Raw genomic sequence first — 17,506 nt, forward strand, 5'->3', positions numbered from 1 at the left:
CCTCTCCCATTTTGAGTGTACGCAGGCTCTCCTCCTCCCCCATTTCCGGGGAGAGGAGGAGAGCCTTCGTACACTCAAAGTGGGAAAGGGGACGCGGGCCTCTACCTTCCACTGCATTGCCAAGAAAAGTTGTCGCGGAGTATAGTCCCTTCATGCCTCCATAGGAAGACACCTTCCACAGCACTGTCAGACCTGCCAGTGTACTCCATCATTTGAACAAACAACAATCTTAGGAAAATTTCCAGATCGGAGGAGCAGGAAAATTCTGGAAGGAATATATAGCAAAATTAAGAGAGTGTTCTGTTAGCAAGCCATTGATAAGGAAGTGCTTGTTATCTGACCCTGTGATCTGCCCTGCACGTGTGCCTTTATAGTTTTCTTAGTTTCTTATTATTTTTGTAAATACCTATTCACGGTGTGAATGTATTGCTTTTGTTTTTGATGTATGAATGTCGTTTTCCTCTCATATCAGTTGCAAGTCAGCGCTTTTGTGTTCTATGTGTTTCTCTCTTGTTGTCCTCTCCTCTCTGCACTGTTTTTCATCGTGTCGTCTGATTTCTGTTCTATGCTCTATGAATGTTTGTTTATTCAATGACTGGCCAAGAATGCAGTAGAGGCTCTCTGTCCTCTGCCAGACTTGGACTGTGCGTGTGACAAAGTTTTATCGCAGGCACATGGCTCGTGCTGGAAGCAGAGCACCTACCGCATTCTCAACTCGTCACCTGCTATAGCGTTTATCCTCGGTACTCTCTAGTTGAAAGTTTGACGGTTGTTTCAACCTTGGCGCCAGTATCCGGAGTGACTCCGACGGAACCCAAGGGCACGACGAGCGGGACGGCGACCCCCTCGCCCACCTTTGGGAGTGGGGCGGTCCAGAGCGAGGAAGGGCTGCTGGAGGCCATTGGGGAGGGGCGGCTGGACGAGCCCCTGGTGGCCAGCTTCCTCCGCACGGTGGACGCCTTCTGCGAGGAACAGCACCTGGCCCTGAGGATGGACTTTGCAGCCGACCATCCCGTCGAGGAGGTCGGAAGGTGGGTGGTCCATGGGCTCAATTCGGTTGAATTTCAGGAATTCAGATTGTTCGATAGGGCTGGGCTCCGTGAGAAAAGTGACTTGCTACGCTCGATTGTCACGCAGGTCAAGGTCATACGAGAAACATGGCCTCATAGGGGATATATTGCTTATATGACCTTGACATCGGGGTGTTACGTGACACCATGACATTGCACAATATAATGAAGTCACTTGACATCACAGTGTCACGTGAAGTCACTGTGTCGCGTAATGTCATGATATCACTTGACACTGCGTGGCACTGATGTCACATGAGGTCATGTAATGTCACGTGACTTTATGATCTCAAATTAAAGTGCATAGTACCATGACCTCATGACTTTATGCTATGTCACAAAAACCTACACAGCCTGGATCGAGCTCATTCGCAACATATTCTGTGCATATCCGAGTTTGTTAGATATGTATTATCGAGACATTCTTACATTTTTCTAGCACGGTGTTGCAATGACCCCAAACAAATAGCTATCTGAGACAGCTTGTGAGTGTCTTTGAGCCCGTACATGCTCCAGTCTTTCAGCTAGAAATAATATTGGCACTTCTGTCGATGAAGATACAGTCCAAGCTCGTTATAACAGACCTTAAATTTTATGAAGAATTCGGTCTGTTGTAAGAGGAGTATTTGTATGCACATATTTATTTATTTTTATTTATTTATTATACCCTCAGGGCCGAAGCATCACAGAGGGGGTGGGCAACAGGAGTACAAAAACGCTGAAAATGGTTAGCCCGGCACAGATCATGAATAGTAACTTGTTAGTGCTTCCTTAAAGAGAACAAAATCGCCAATGCTCGCAATGGGTGAGGGAAGGCCGTTCCAATCACGAGATGTTTTTGAGATGAAAGATTTGACAAATGAATTTGAGATGGAAGTGGGTATACCAACTTTGCAGCAGTGATCGAGGCGAGATGATACGTAGATGGGGGCACTGATTAGTTGCTCTTTCAAGAGTGAATTGGCGTAGTAAATTTTATGAAATAAACAGAGACGGGAGATAGTGCGACGAGTGGAAAGAAGGGGCAGTGAGAGACTAGCTTTCATGGATGTGACGCTTCATGTACGATGGCAGTTTGATGATATAAAACGTGCTGACCGGTTTTGGATAGCTTCGAGCGCTGATATGAGGCTTTCTGCACCGGGATCCCAGACCGAGCATGCATATTTAAGCTTTGGTCGCACCAGTGTTTTATAAAGTAGTAATTTTAATGATGATGGAGCTAGAGAAAAGTTACGTCTTAAATATCCACGCATGCGGTTACTGTTATTAACGATATATTCGGTGTGAGTTTTTCATGATAGGTCAGAAGAGATATGAATACCTAGATATTTGTAAGTTGATACGTTTTCAAGGAGGTTATTTGATAGGAAGTAGTTAGGACAGAGTGCTGCTTTGCGGGAAATCCTCATTGTCTTACATTTCATAATGTTTAGTTTTATGTGCCAAGCATGACACCAGGAAGAAATTGCATTTAAATCAGATTGAATTATGTGTACGTCAGAGTCATTAGTAATTTCACGGTAAACAACGCAATCATCCGCAAATACGCTTATGGAGGAGGAAATGCTAGTAGGTAGGTCATTTATATATATTAAGAATAAGAGGGGGCCTAGGACAGAACCCTGTGGTACACCGGACTCAACGAGGGACGATGACGAGTTTGTGTTATTGACAGTTACAAATTGCGATCTGTTAGTGAGGAAACACTCTAACCAAGATAAGATGTATGGATCAATACTGATTAGGCTAAGTTTGTATAGTAGTAGTTTATGCGTTACCGTATCGAAAGCCTTTGCAAAGTCTAGAAAGATGCAGTTAGTCTGAGATCCACGGTCCAGAGCCGAGTGGAGGTTGTGGGTGAAAACCAAGAGCTGAGTATCACACGAGAAAGATTTGCGGAATCCATGTTGAAAAGGGCTAAAGAAGGAGTTGCACTCCAGGAAACGCGAGAGCTGTGAAGAAATTATGTGCTCCATAATTTTGCAGGGTACGCTAGTAAGAGATATTGGCCTGTAATTTAAAGGTGAGAAACGGTCACCAGCTTTGTGAATTGGAACAACCTTCCCTACTTTCCAATTCTCAGGTAAGACGCCATGGATCAAGTGATTGTTGAAACAATGATGACGAGATGATCGATGAGTACATTTTGGTATTCTTTAGAAATTTCGCGTTTATCTCGTCGACACCTGATGCCGACGACAGATTGAGGTTTTCCATAGTTTTAACAATACCGGGTAGATCAAACACAATTGGTAACACGGGCAAAAAATCGGAAGATGGTAGTATGGGATGGTCGGCACTTAAGAGACCACTAAAGACACTGATGAAACATTCGTTGAAAGTCATAGCACAATCTTCACCGGAAATCACCTCTCCGCCTGAATTTTTAAGTTGTATTAAATGTTTGTCGGCAGGGTTGACTACGTTCCAAAACTGCCTTGGATTGTTAGTGAGCATTGAAGGTAATTTTATGCTGAAGAAGTTATTTTTAGTTTCATCGACGGCCAATTTGTATACTTCAGCTGCCGAATGGTACGCGGCCCAGCGATCAGGAAACATTGATGATTTAGCTGTTCGAAACAAGCGCTTTTTCTTATTAGACAGCCTTTTTAAAGTCGTATTATACCAAGGTGATTTCGAGTTTGATTTGACAACACGAGAGGGAATGTAGTTGATGATCAGTGAAGTAATTTTATCTTTGAACAGACACCAATTGCCTTCAACCGATCGCTCTGAAAAATTCTGCATATAAGAGTCCATGAATGTACATAGCTCGCGGTTTATGGATTCAAAGTCGGCTCTAGCGTAATCACGGATGTGTTTGACACACCCAGCAGAATTGTTCTTGGGAATTTTGAGAAAAAAATGCGAGGCTAAATGGTCACCAAGACCTGGAAGATAAGAGATGGGCTCTACGAGGTCCTTAGACGTAGTTAAAATAAGATCAAGAACGTTGGCTGCTGAGGACGTAATTCTCGTGGGCTCGGTAACTAATTGCGAAAGATTAAAGTCTGCATAGGGATTTAGGAAATGGTTGCTTTCAGAAGAATAAGGCACGCAAATAGGAATATCTTGTGACCAGTTAATATTTGGGTAGTTAAAATCGCCAAAAATAAATACTGCGAAATCTTGATACAATCCTGCTAAGTGTGTCATGTAATAACTCCACAAAATTCATAGTGAAGGTAGGTGGGCGGTAACATGCACAGACAACAATGTTTCTGTGACTTAGTGAAACATACACATACAATTTCTAAGCTAGATGCTAAGTTAATATGAGATGACTCAATGGAATCAGCAACTAGCACGCCTCCGCCGTCCGCGAATCCCTATCATGCCGATAGACTTTTTACTGCTTATCACAAAAAAGTTGATTGTTACGTATTTTACTAGAGAGCCATGTTTTGGTCAACACAATGATGTCGGCAGAAGCAGAATCAAGAGCGGAGCACAATTCATCGCGTTTCTTTATTACGCTTCGGATATTTGTAAAGAAAACAGAAACATTTTTCACTGTCGAATCTTTGACTGGAAGAGTGCACGATTGTTATGAGGTTGCTGATTCTTGCATGTGTTGTGGTTGGAGTGACTCGGCACCTCTATTAGTAGCACAAGAAATTTCATAAACTTCGTCACTCGTACTGCAGTAGGCACTTCTTGTTTAGGTGAAGCCTGTTGTAGCTTATCTGAAATATACTATCGGGACTCTGAGATTTTGCGAAATCAAACAACTTGTTGCGCGCATAACGTGTGGCTGGTGCCAAGTCTTCATTGACGGAGACGTTCCATGTTTTTAGTTTTGCTAAGAGGATGCTGATATTAAACAGCTAAGAGGATGCTCTCTTTAGTTTTGGATGACACAAATTTTATTATTACTGGTCGACACTTGTTTCGAGAAAACGTCCCAAGTTGGTGCGCGCAAGTGATTCCCTCATCAGAAATGCTCAGCTTGGGGACATTAGAAAGCAGCGAGTGTACTGTTTGCTCAGATTGGGTTTCTGAGGGCGAGTCATCTATGCCATGAAAGATTAGATTGTCTCGCCGAGACTGATCTTCGAGGTCATCAAGTCTAGCACGCAAGAATGCATTTTCTTTTTTAACTTCTTCTAGAACCTGGTCTGTAGTGCGTACTTCACAATCCAGTCTATCAAGAGCCTTAGTCTTAGTTTCCACATTCTGGAGTCGGTTGGGGTCAGCTCAGTGATTTTGTCTTCCAACTGCTTTTGATTTGTTTTGATTTCATTTACAACCATTAGTAGTTTAGACTGACCATCTTGAAGCAGTTGGCACATTTCGTCAAGTTGCTTGTTACGCGTATCAGGACCGGGGTTTACCTCGACGTCCCCGCATAGCATCAGCAATTTTACAACATCTATACTCTGACCGACGATCGAGAACAACTCCCGTGGGCATGGGAACACCAAAAGAAAAACGTCGCTTGATTTTTTAGTGTACAAAGAATCAATGTTACTAACCTGCGTACAGAAGAAGTGAAAAACGTTAGCCGTCCGCATCATATGGTTGTTCCCATGCCCAGTGAAAGCGTAGGCAATGGGCCAGTCTCTCTTATCGTGTGGCGTCGCTGATGATGAGGCTTGCCTTTTGAACGTTTTTGGCAGAATGGTAGGCGTGTCCGGTGGGAGACAAAGTGGCGTGTTCTTGTTGATGACTGGCAGTTTACCCGCCGCTGTGGCAGGCTTTGCGAGTAGATCTGCAGAGCTTGAATCCACTGTTGGGAGGAGGCATTTGCTGAACGTCAACTGCGTACAGAAGAAGCGAAAAACGTTAGCCGTCCGCATCGTATGGTTGTTCCCATGCCCAGTGAAAGCGTAGGCAATGGGCCGGTCCCTCTTATCGTGTGGCGTCGCTGATGATGAGGCTTGCCTTTTGAACGTTTTTGGCAGGATGGTAGGCGTGTCCGGTGGGAGACAAAGTGGCGTGTTCTTGTTGATGACTGGCAGTTTACCCGCATCTGTGGCAGGTTTTGCGAGTAGATCTGCAGAGCTTGAATCCACTGTTAAGAGGAGGCATTTGCTGAACGTCAACTGCGTACAGAAGAAGCGAAAAACGTTAGCCGTCCGCATCGTATGGTTGTTCCCATGCCCAGTGAAAGCGTAGGCAATGGGCCAGTCCCTCTTATTGTGTGGCGTCGCTGATGATGAGGCTTGCCTTTTGAACGTTTTTGGCAGGATGGTAGGCGTGTCCTGTGGGAGACAAAGTGGCGTGTTCTTGTTGATGACTGGCAGTTTACCTGCATCTGTGGCAGGTTTTGCGAGTAGATCTGCAGAGCTTGAATCTACTGTTGGGAGGAGGCATTTGCTGAACGTCAACTGCGTACAGAAGAAGCGAAAAACGTTAGCCGTCCGCATCGTATGGTTGTTCCCATGCCCAGTGAAAGCGTAGGCAATGGGCCAGTCCCTCTTATCGTGTGGCGTCGCTGATGATGAGGCTTGCCTTTTGAACGTTTTTGGCAGGATGGTAGGCGTGTCCCGTGGGAGACAAAGTGGCGTGTTCTTGTTGATGACTGGCAGTTTGCCTGCATCTGTGGCAGGTTTTGCGAGTAGATCTGCAGAGCTTGAATCCACTGTTAAGAGGAGGCATTTGCTGAACGTCAACGGCATACAGAAGAAGCGAAAAACGTTAGCCGTCCGCATCGTATGGTTGTTCCCATGCCCAGTGAAAGCGTAGGCAATGGGCCAGTCCCTCATATCGTGTGGCGTCGCTGATGATGAGGCTTGCCTTTTGAACGTTTTTGGCAGGATGGTAGGCGTGTCCCGTGGGAGACAAAGTGGCGTGTTCTTGTTGATGACTGGCAGTTTACCCGCCGCTGTGGCAGGTTTTGCGAGTAGATCTGCAGAGCTTGAATCCACTGTTAAGAGGAGGCATTTGCTGAACGTCAACAGCATACAGAAGAAGCGAAAAACGTTAGCCGTCCGCATCGTATGGTTGTTCCCATGCCCAGTGAAAGCGTAGGCAATGGGCCAGTCCCTCTTATCGTGTGGCGTCGCTGATGATGAGGCTTGCCTTTTGAACGTTTTTGGCAGGATGGTAGGCGTGTCCGGTGGGAGACAAAGTGGCGTGTTCTTGTTGATGACTGGCAGTTTACCCGCCGCTGTGGCAGGTTTTGCGAGTAGATCTGCAGAGCTTGAATCCACTGTTGGGAGGAGGCATTTGCTGAACGTCAACTGCATACAGAGGAAGTGAAAAACGTTAGCCGTCCGCATCGTATGGTTGTTCCCATGCCCAGTGAAAGCGTAGGCAATGGGCCGGTCCCTCTTATCGTGTGGCGTCGCTGATGATGAGGCTTGCCTTTTGAACGTTTTTGGCAGGATGGTAGGCGTGTCCGGTGGGAGACAAAGTGGCGTGTTCTTGTTGATGACTGGCAGTTTACCCGCCGCTGTGGCAGGTTTTGCGAGTAGATCTGCAGAGCTTGAATCCACTGTTAAGAGGAGGCATTTGCTGAACGTCAACGGCATACAGAAGAAGCGAAAAACGTTAGCCGTCCGCATCGTATGGTTGTTCCCATGCCCAGTGAAAGTGTAGGCAATGGGCCAGTCCCTCTTATCGTGTGGCGTCGCTGATGATGAGGCTTGCCTTTTGAACGTTTTTGGCAGGATGGTAGGCGTGTCCGGTGGGAGACAAAGTGGCGTGTTCTTGTTGATGACTGGCAGTTTACCCGCCGCTGTGGCAGGTTTTGCGAGTAGATCTGCAGAGCTTGAATCCACTGTTAAGAGGAGGCATTTGCTGAACGTCAACGGCATACAGAAGAAGCGAAAAACGTTAGCCGTCCGCATCGTATGGTTGTTCCCATGCCCAGTGAAAGCGTAGGCAATGGGCCAGTCCCTCATATCGTGTGGCGTCGCTGATGATGAGGCTTGCCTTTTGAACGTTTTTGGCAGGATGGTAGGCATGTCCGGTGGGAGACAAAGTGGTGTGTTCTTGTTGATGACTGGCAGTTTACCCGCCGCTGTGGCAGGTTTTGCGAGTAGATCTGCAGAGCTTGAATCCACTGTTGGGAGGAGGCATTTGCTGAACGTCAACTGCGTACAGAAGAAGCGAAAAACGTTAGCCGTCCGCATCGTATGGTTGTTCCCATGCCCACTTGTTCCCATGAAGTTGAATCAATGGTACAGAGAGGAAGACCAAGCAAACTTCACAAGTCGGTATGTTATATCCAAATGTCCGTTGTAACCAGGTCTGTTGTAGTGAGCTTAGACTGTAGTTGGAATTGTAAAAGTTTATACAGTGCAGGTTTGACACTTCTGGCACTTTATGAGAATACTAGCAGTAGCATTAGGTAGTACAGTATGATAGCATGTATATACAGTAAAACCTCGTTAATTCAACCCCCGCTAATTCGGAAATTCGGATAATTTGAACTGCCGATCCGGTCCCGTCAAACGTATGTACTAGTCAGTGGCAGCAAACGCTTATTAATTCGGAGGGAACGCGGTGCAGTACGGTTAATTTGGACAAATTCGGCAGGTGGCGCTAGCTGCCGTCCATTCCAAAGGGTATGACCGCTATCCATCCGAGGTGCAGACGTGGTTTTTCCGGTTTTCCCATGGTTCTTTAAGGCCCACTTCAGACGGGGCAACTTTTCCAGCAATTTTGAGGTTGCTGGCGGGTTGTTCCCTAGCTTTCCCTAGATCGACACGAATTGCTGAGATCGGGTCCAGCTCGAACGAGCGAGCAACTCGGAGCAATTCCAAGACGTTTGAAATGGCTGCAGCCAATCAGGGACGCAATATTTTCATGTGACACCCCTGTGGTGGTAATGATGACAGCTATAAACTTGGTTCTGGTTTGAAATGATTGTTTTTGGAAATAAACCTTTTCAGAAAGATGAGTTAGTATTCTCAACACCATTCAAAGATATAAAAACATGTTTTTAGCGCTTAACTGGGCGCCTAAAGAGTGAAAAAAAAAAAAATTTCATGATAACAAGTCGTAGCAATTCATTTGCTGCGTGTGAACGCGGGCGGCCCGTGTTGCTGGAGTTGCGACGTCAAGTTGCTGGGCGAAATTGCCCCGTCTGAAGCGGGCCTAATAGTCGCGCATGGTACATGAAGAAAAAAAAAAAACATGGTTTGGTTTTGTTGCGCGATGCGGAGACAGGAAGCATTGTCGCGTGGTGGGGATGTGTCATTATTTTTGAACTTTGTGTCAGTCTGCGAGAGTGAATAGATCAGTTTTTGATACATGTTATTTGCTTTCATGAGGTTGTCATCATCTGGGGGATGTATGTTGCCAAATACCAGCTTGAGCACCTGTCCCAGTCATGAAATAAAAATGTGTGTGAGGAATTTCTTTATCTTCAACAGCGATACTCGACGCAGACGAAGAGAGACACTGGACGACTCAAACGTTGATTAGCAACTGTTGGTCGGTGTTCGTCCAATCTCTCTCTTTGTCCGTGTCTAGTTGCACTGTTTCAGGATGAATACGTACCAACTCATCCAATTATCTATCCAATAAGGATGTTCTTCTAAGGTACCATTGACTTTTTCTTCAAAATAATAAAATGACACCGTAGGTGTCAAACTAGATAAACTGTCTAGTAACTCGTTTCTAACCAGTGCCAGTTGGTGTTGATGTTGATGTTTACTGTGTGCCCAAAAACACCATAAAGGTTTGTAAAGTGGAGAATTCAGCTGGTTGGTATGAAGACACCATATTAAACCGGTGCACAGAAGAGAATACATAAGACAGAGGGCTGTCCTTTGTGTTCTCTTTCTTTTTGCTTGTACACTGCTTTAATATTATGTTATGTTACCATAAATGTTTTGATGTTGGTGTACCGCAGATGTCACAAAACAAGAATAAAAATAAATGCAACTTGCCAGACATAAAGCACTGTTGGTTACAGAAACTGAGCCCCTCAGCCTCAAATTTTGAGGCCGTAGGCGAGTCTTCTTCGTGCCTTCCGCTGTTGTAACCTGCAGGTTGCTTCTGGTTGTGGCTGTGAAGCACCTGGGACTGGGCAGCATGGCCCTCAACGTCGCTGAGCAGGCACTCCTGAAAGCCTCAACAGCCAGGACATCCGTGACATTGCCTCCGATGCTGCAGGACACTGTGCGGATGGTTCAGCAAGCCAAGTGGTCCCTCATCAAGGTGAGTTTTTTTTTACAGCAGAGCCGTTAAGGGCTAGGTTCCCCAGGATCGTGTCCACCAGCAAAAAAATGATGACGCCGAACTCTGGACAGCTGCCGCCATCTATGAGCGACGGCCGCAATGAGACAACTGGCTGCCGCCGTCGCTCATAGGTGGCGGCAGCGGGAGCGGAACGAGCAGTGACGTGCGCAGCAGCGCGAATGGTTCTGCAACCGCCGCAAGGCCGCTATCGCCTGAAGTTCCACTGGGTCGAGCGCTTCGGATTCCCTTGCGAACGAAGAGCAGATCGCTCGCCTGGAAAGCCACCGCTGAGAACAGAAGCTACAGCTCCGCTGCTCTTCCTTCTTTGCCAGAGTGGAAAGGTTGAAAGTTTTTTTTATTTTGATAGAGGTTTTTGGAACATTCTGTTATCTAGTTCCTTTTTTTTTTCACTTTGTGAAACCTATCATTTGTACGTCAGTGAATTCCTTGTCTCGCACTGTTGGAATCCTTGTTTGTCTCTTCATTCACGCTTTTTGAAGAACTTGTTGCGGCTGCAGCAACAGCTCCAGCTATGTGTATCATAACAAGGCTGACAAATGGATATCAACCGAAGTATGTGGGATTTGAAATGCAACCATTTTTTACGTATTTTTTTAAAATATATCTTGCATCTAAATAATTGTCTGCCATTTTAAGGGCAGAAACCTCAGTGGGTTGTTTTGATCCTTTGGATTTTGAGATACAAAAAGATTTTAAGAACACTTTATTTTCCCGACCACCTGGGCTGGTTATGCAGTAAACTAGTGTCACCAGCCAGCTTGGCTATGCATCGAGGAAACTTTGCATGTGCAACAACCTCACTGGAGCTGCGTGCAGAGACAGCACAAACCGTCTCATGCACTGCCACCTGTGAACTAAAATTATGGCTGCGTCACACATGCACCGAACGCTTGGTGGGGTTGGTGTCTATTTCTCCTGATGTATGTTCCAAGTTTCATTCAGTTTCCCAAGTTACTTAGCTTAAAAAAAATTATACTTCTGCAGGATATGTGTACAGCCTCTGGCAAAGAAAGATGTATGAAGGCCCGGTAAAACAAGTTTCTTAGTCTGCGTATACCACCGATTAACATTCTGTTTCAAAGTGGCAATATGAGATTCTGCCATTACATACTACTATTGGGCTCAACCTCTAGGACATACCTACTACTAGTATGTATTTGTTTAAGCCAGGATCATTTCATGCTCGTCTGGTACGCAGGCGAGACAAGACCTGAATGGCTCCTACAAAGAGGTGTGCTGTCCCATGTTCGAACGCTGCCGCTTTCTTTTCTACGAGCTGCGGCCAGCTACCAGCGGGGAGCTTGCTGCTCTCGAGAACCTGCAGCTCATCAACGTTCCGTCGCGGTGGAAGATGGTCGCTCGACGTCTAATCCACGACAAGAGAACTCGCAAGGCCAACAGTATGTCTGCCTCGTCCGTTATATAAGCTTTTCTTTGGTAAAATGTCACTTGAACAAACATTAAAAATATTAAGTGAAAGTTCACTCAACTAATTGCATGGTACACAACAGGGTTTTGCCGTGAAATTTTAGCGGTGTTTGTTCATCTGAATAGTTTGTTCAACTGAGGTTTATTCAAGTGGTACTTTACTATACTAGAATATAGCAGTTTCACTGTAAGCTTTGTATTTACTTTTTATTTTCTTTGTTGCATTGGTAGTTTCCTTCTAAGTATCAACTTTAGCTTCAAAGAGTGGTTTGCCATAAGCGAGGTTTTTTAAAAAGGCATCCATTTTGAGTGACAATAACATAAATGTAGATTGGAACCTAATGCAACTTTCAATATAGTACACTTGCTTTATGTTGTAGCACAATTTGCAATGTCTAGCTTTAGTGCTGCTTTATCGTCTAAGTTTTAGAGTTTATTGTGAAAGGCCATCTTGGAGAGGTTCTTGTAACATTTTACTCGACACATGAGACAATATTGGAAAATCGAGAATGGTCCTTCCTTGGACGACGCTTCAGAACGCCTTTATTTCTCGCTGCTACCTATGTTTTTCGAGTTACAAAGTGTAGACTTGACAGAATGAAATTTCCCGTTGGCTCGACATGTGAAATTGCAGGTTCAGCCAACCCATTAAAGAACAGCTCTCCCACAGCCAACGAGAAGATTTCGCTGCACGACGCTCAGAATGAGGCGCTTGCCGAATTGGAAGCAAAGCAGGAGGTGACCCACGCCCTTACTAAAAAGGTTGGTCGGCCCTACCTGTTTTGATGTATGTTAAGCCTGTGTTTACCTCCAAAATCTCTGTTAAGGATAAGGTCTTGGTCATATCTGATTAACTCTATGACACACAGGTTGTGTTGCAAATGAGCTGGGCATTTGCTGTGTGTCTGTGACGTCACACGATTTTGTAATGTCAAGTGACATAATGGCATCGCAAGGCGTCATAAGACCATGAGTGACACATGACATCCGACATCTTTGATGTCATGTTGCATCTTGATAACCGTGACGTTAGAGTCACACTACATTTTGACGTCTAGAGACGTCATGGTGTCATGTTATATCACGGTGCCACGTGACCTTGTGTTGACATGTGACATCATAATGTCTCATGGTCTTATGACATTATGTGATAACAGGGGGTCACATGATGTCAGCGTGTCCCATGACACCAAGGAGGATAAAAGGGTACGAGAGGGCATGACGTCAGCCGCGTAGCCTCCACAAGCCATGCTCCCTTGACACCTTGCCTCTTTCTCATTTTCCTCCTTACTCTCCTCACTTATCAGCCCAACATGGCCCCATCGCGTGACCGTAGCTAGCCTTCGTCTAGCCTTCAATCTGATAAAACCTACCGGACAGAGCGCGCGCAAGCCTGCAAGGAATCCTCCTACAATCAACCATCCATCTCACACGTAACATGTCATGCGCACCAATTGCTAGAAAGATCTACGGTCACATTAGCCACAACATTGTTTGAACATTTTAGGGGCGAAGCTCTTTAGGGTCTAGCCTTGTCCGTCCGGCGTCCGCGCTCACATCGATTTTGCTCGTGCTCGTGCTCGTGAGCTCACGTGCTCACGTGCTCACATGCTCACGTACTCACGTGCTCGCGTAAGGCAAAAAATAAAAAAAAATTTAAAAAATGACGGAAAAAAAATGTTTGCGCAGTCGACAGGATTGGAACCTGTGCGGGGAGACCCCAATGGGTTTCTAGTCCATCGCCTTAACCACTCGGCCACGACTGCAGGACGAGTGGGGGGCTCTGAGATGTGGTAGTAACTCAGGAGCTGGAGATGTCATGGATGAAACGTTGCATGTAACCGCTCAACGTCTATTCGCGACTCCAGCAAAACGGACGCCACCAAGCGGGAAAACCGGGAACCAGCCGGACCAGGTCGCTCCGCGCCCCTCCGCGTCTCTGGTGGCTTTCGACACGTGTTGTCGGCGCGGTGGCGAACAATGTAATTTGACGAAGATCCGAATATTTCTTAAGTTTGCCCGAGCGATCATTAGTGTGGTGAAGCCTCAGTAGATTGTCTTCTATCACGTGTTTGAAAGCCCGTTTACTCCACAGCACACGGTCGCCTGCTTTCGATTTCTTGAATGAGGAGGAATCACGGAAAAACGTTTTGATTTCTTGTGTGTCTCGAATCACATTCAAAGTGGCGAATACTTTGTGACTGATAAGTGATTTCCTTATAAGCATGTAGAACAGTGGACTGAGGACGACAGACGAGGCATTTCACTGGAGGGAACATCAATGTTGCAGTCAAGTGAATGGGAAGGTTCGATAGCTGCTTTTCTTGGGTTTGGTTGTGTTCGGTTAGCTTCAAGTTTGAGCCGCCCACGCCGGTCGGTGCGTTGGCTATTCATCTTGGCTGCTTTTCGCTGAAAAAGCCTCTGGACCGCACTGGAGGAGTTTGACTGATTACTTGATTCAGGAAAACCTGCTCGCTGCAAATTATGAATGAGGGAAATTATCTGTTTTCAAAAGGTGGGGGACGAGTCTCGCAACGTTAGAAGCTGTCACGGCATTTTTTTATCTATCGTGCCTCCAATATTTATATTATACCCCCGTCGAAGCCAGCAGCAATATACGTCTAGATTGGTCAGGTTGACCGGCCACAAAAAATGCTCATTTTCTCCGTTCAGGATTCGAAGCAGAGTTCAATGCAGAGAAGTTCCGCGTGAATCTCCGATGAACTCTCTTCAGCTTGTCTCCGTGCTGCCGGCTATAGAACCATTTGGCTAAGTTTAAGTAGTATCTCTGTCTGCCAAATATGCTTTCATTCAGCAGTTCAACTAATAGCTAGTCAACTAAGCTCATATTTCAACCCGAAGAATATACTAATATCGCTTTAGTGGGACCCCCATAATACGTAATATAATACATAACCCGCCCGTCAAAATGACTTCTCGATTGCTACTAAAACCTGAATGAAATACGAGTATCAGCTGCTTAGTGGGGCACGGGCGGATTAACGTGTTCCTTGGCTCAAGAAGCGCTTGTTTAATTTTCGTAATTTTCCTGCAGCCTGTGTTGTTGACCGAGCAGACGACTGGAGCTGTTTCTTAAACGCGGATACGCACACAAGCTCGATTTCGCGGACAGATAGGTCGCATTGTCGAGGCATGCGGGTTAGCTGAAAATTACTCTCGGTGCAACAATTCTGTAGTCATCGCCGCTTTCCTTAGATGATCAAAACCGATTAGAGCCTAATAACGTGTCTCCGGAGCCCATAGTTTCGGTTTTGAACGAAATCTCCGAAACGAAAGTTTGACATGAAAAGAACAAAAAAAACACCGGGAAAACAAAACTATGCTTTGCAAGTTTATGTGCACCGGCTACACTTAACCGTCTGAGTTCAAATACCTATAAAATTGGGCATTAAACAAAAGAAAATCTGTTAAATTGAGCGCGCCACCTGTTCAGGCGGCCCGGCCGAGCCGACGCGACCTGGACTCAGCCGCCATGTTTGTTTGGTGGTGGCGCCCCCTATAGATCGCTGGAGTCGCGAATACAGGAGAGGGCGCTGCGGTCTGTAGTATTTAAATTTTTTCATTTAAGTAGTTCTCGCCACACTAACCAGATGGCGCCACTGTTACACCATTGCCCGTGTTACCAGAGTTGTGTCCCCGTGGCGCTCAACCCCCACATTGTTGACCGTTAAATAAACAGTTACGATTCAACCACCGACTTCGCCGGACGTCTCCCTCTCTCCGTCCGGGGCTCTCGCGCCCGGCCCGCAGTTCACCACTCCGGCATGTAAGACCCCTCGTTTTCCGCAGGCCCACGCAGGCCCACACAGGCCCTGCTCTTCTTTATTTTCATGGGTGTCCGCATTTTCTTTCATACAACATTTTGGCGACGAGGAATTACTACACGGTCAAATGCGTGTATATAATCGCGTTAAACTTTGCATGCATTGGCTCAACGTTTATAGACGAGAGGGCGCTGCAGTCAAACGCTCAAATGCGTGTATGACCACGTTCCACACCACACATTCTCGTTCCGACATGGATGAAAACGAACGAAAGGCTCGGCATGCTGCAGCTCAGCGTCTACGCAGACAAGCACCACCAGAGCTTCGCCCCAATCAACATCATTCACCACGTGGAGATGTGGTCAATTTTTTATAACTAGGCTTCACCAATATTGCAACGTGCCCCCTCCTTGCATGACACCTTGACATCAAGGTCATCTAAGCGGTATGGCATGGGGTTAGGTGTATCGTTTATATGACCTTGACTGGTGTGTCAATCAAGCAAAATATGTCACTCATGAAACTGAGCACTATGACAGATTTTGTGTTCAAAATGTGAAACATGGACTCTCTTTCTAATGCTCGACCACAACCCTCATAACTTTTCAGGGTGCAGCCGGACTCCCCGAAGCCAAACAAGTTCATACCGATCCCAACCAGCTTCTCTCCCAAGTTTTCGACTTTGTCATGCAGGAGGTTGACGTGGAGCTTGTCCGGAAAGCCATGTACTGCCAGGTAAAGGTTGAACGCGTGTTGGAATATGTTTTTTTTCTTTGCAGTTGTGTGCCTGGTTAGGAGTGCAGATTGTCAAGCAAATGGTACAGCCTCCCACAATATGAAAGACCCGTTTGCCTGGTCAGTTTATATGGCGGTGCTAGGCATTATGTTTGCCCTAGGCTCTTTATTTTTGGAGCAAGAATGGAACGAAGGTTTATTCAATTTCTTGCCTCGCTCAATGTGGGCTTGGCCAAAGCAAATCCTGCACAGCGGACTGAAACTGCCTCGTCACATGTGTCTTTCACTTTGTTGTAGACTGTACCTAAAATTCTCGGGGGATTTCATACGCAAAACAATGCAGGAGTCGAGGAATTTCTAGATTGTTACCCGATTATTCGCGTGTCTTTGGAAAACTCTGAGAAAAAGTTCGGGTAGTTTGATTTTTCAAATATTCCGAATATGTTGTAAAGGACTATTTTTGCAGGCTCAATATATCTGCAAAATGTAGGTTTTTGAAATATTTGTGGGTACAAATTTTCGGTTTTGGTTGTGGTATGCTATGTATTCATTACCATAATACATTCATGCAATAAATGTATTATATTCTTTAAGCTGCAAAATATATAAAAATTTGATTTTTGCAAAAATTAAGTCATTTTCAGTATGTAGTTTGTACCCCTTCTTTATGTATTTTAGTTCTGTACAGTCTGTCTTACATTGTAGATGATTGGGTGTTTGGGCAGAGAAGACATAATGTTGATGATAATAAGGCGCCAATAATTTATGGATGGCCAATGGATGCTCTGAGCACGTACCTCGTTCTCTCAGCTCTCCGGAGGTAACAATCTGAAACATCACACTGCCGTAATATCCCGAGTCATTGCCCACCCTCCTGAAACTCATCACAAAAGTGGAGAGGGCCATGTCTCAATGCGTGAGCACAAAAAGTTAAAAAGAAAGCTAGAAAAACGCCCATTTTTCTGTAATATCTAGCGCGGCTGCACAAGATATACATTAAACTCAAAACTCGAATTGGTTCTATATTGCCTTATGCAAGACATGCTCATGAAAGAATGTTTTACTGTCACAAAGTCTGTTGCTTGCACTCGTGCAAGGAATTGGCATCCAGCATAAACGTTTGTCTGAAAGCACGTTTCTTTTCGTAATTAAAAAAAAAAAAAAAACGCATTTTCACGTGGTAAATGATGTTGATTTATTTATTTATTCGTAACACCTTGAAGGTTCATTGCTGGACGTTACACAAGGGGGGGATTTTGTCAAATTACAGTCAACACTTAAAAGAAGAAAAAATAGCAGTACGAACAGGATAGCAATATCACAACTGAA

At 45.4% G+C, this 17,506-nt stretch overlaps 1 protein-coding gene across 3 annotated transcripts in view; it reads left to right on the forward strand.

Annotated features, from left to right (window-relative positions):
• Positions 1–17,506, forward strand: part of LOC8024807 (E3 ubiquitin-protein ligase HERC2) — a 219,161-nt gene that overhangs the window by 75,792 nt on the left and 125,863 nt on the right. For all 3 annotated transcript variants that reach the window (XM_042289815.1, XM_040214461.3, XM_042289816.1), the window contains exons 26-30: positions 791–1,031; positions 10,019–10,187; positions 11,428–11,629; positions 12,292–12,419; positions 16,052–16,177. In XM_042289815.1, coding sequence (XP_042145749.1) covers positions 791–1,031; positions 10,019–10,187; positions 11,428–11,629; positions 12,292–12,419; positions 16,052–16,177 — 866 coding nt within the window. The remainder of the gene's footprint in view (positions 1–790; positions 1,032–10,018; positions 10,188–11,427; positions 11,630–12,291; positions 12,420–16,051; positions 16,178–17,506) is intronic.

Source organism: Ixodes scapularis, unplaced genomic scaffold (assembly GCF_016920785.2).
Source record: "Ixodes scapularis isolate PalLabHiFi unplaced genomic scaffold, ASM1692078v2 PGA_scaffold13__105_contigs__length_92229423, whole genome shotgun sequence".
NCBI classification, from domain to species: domain Eukaryota; kingdom Metazoa; phylum Arthropoda; class Arachnida; order Ixodida; family Ixodidae; genus Ixodes; species Ixodes scapularis.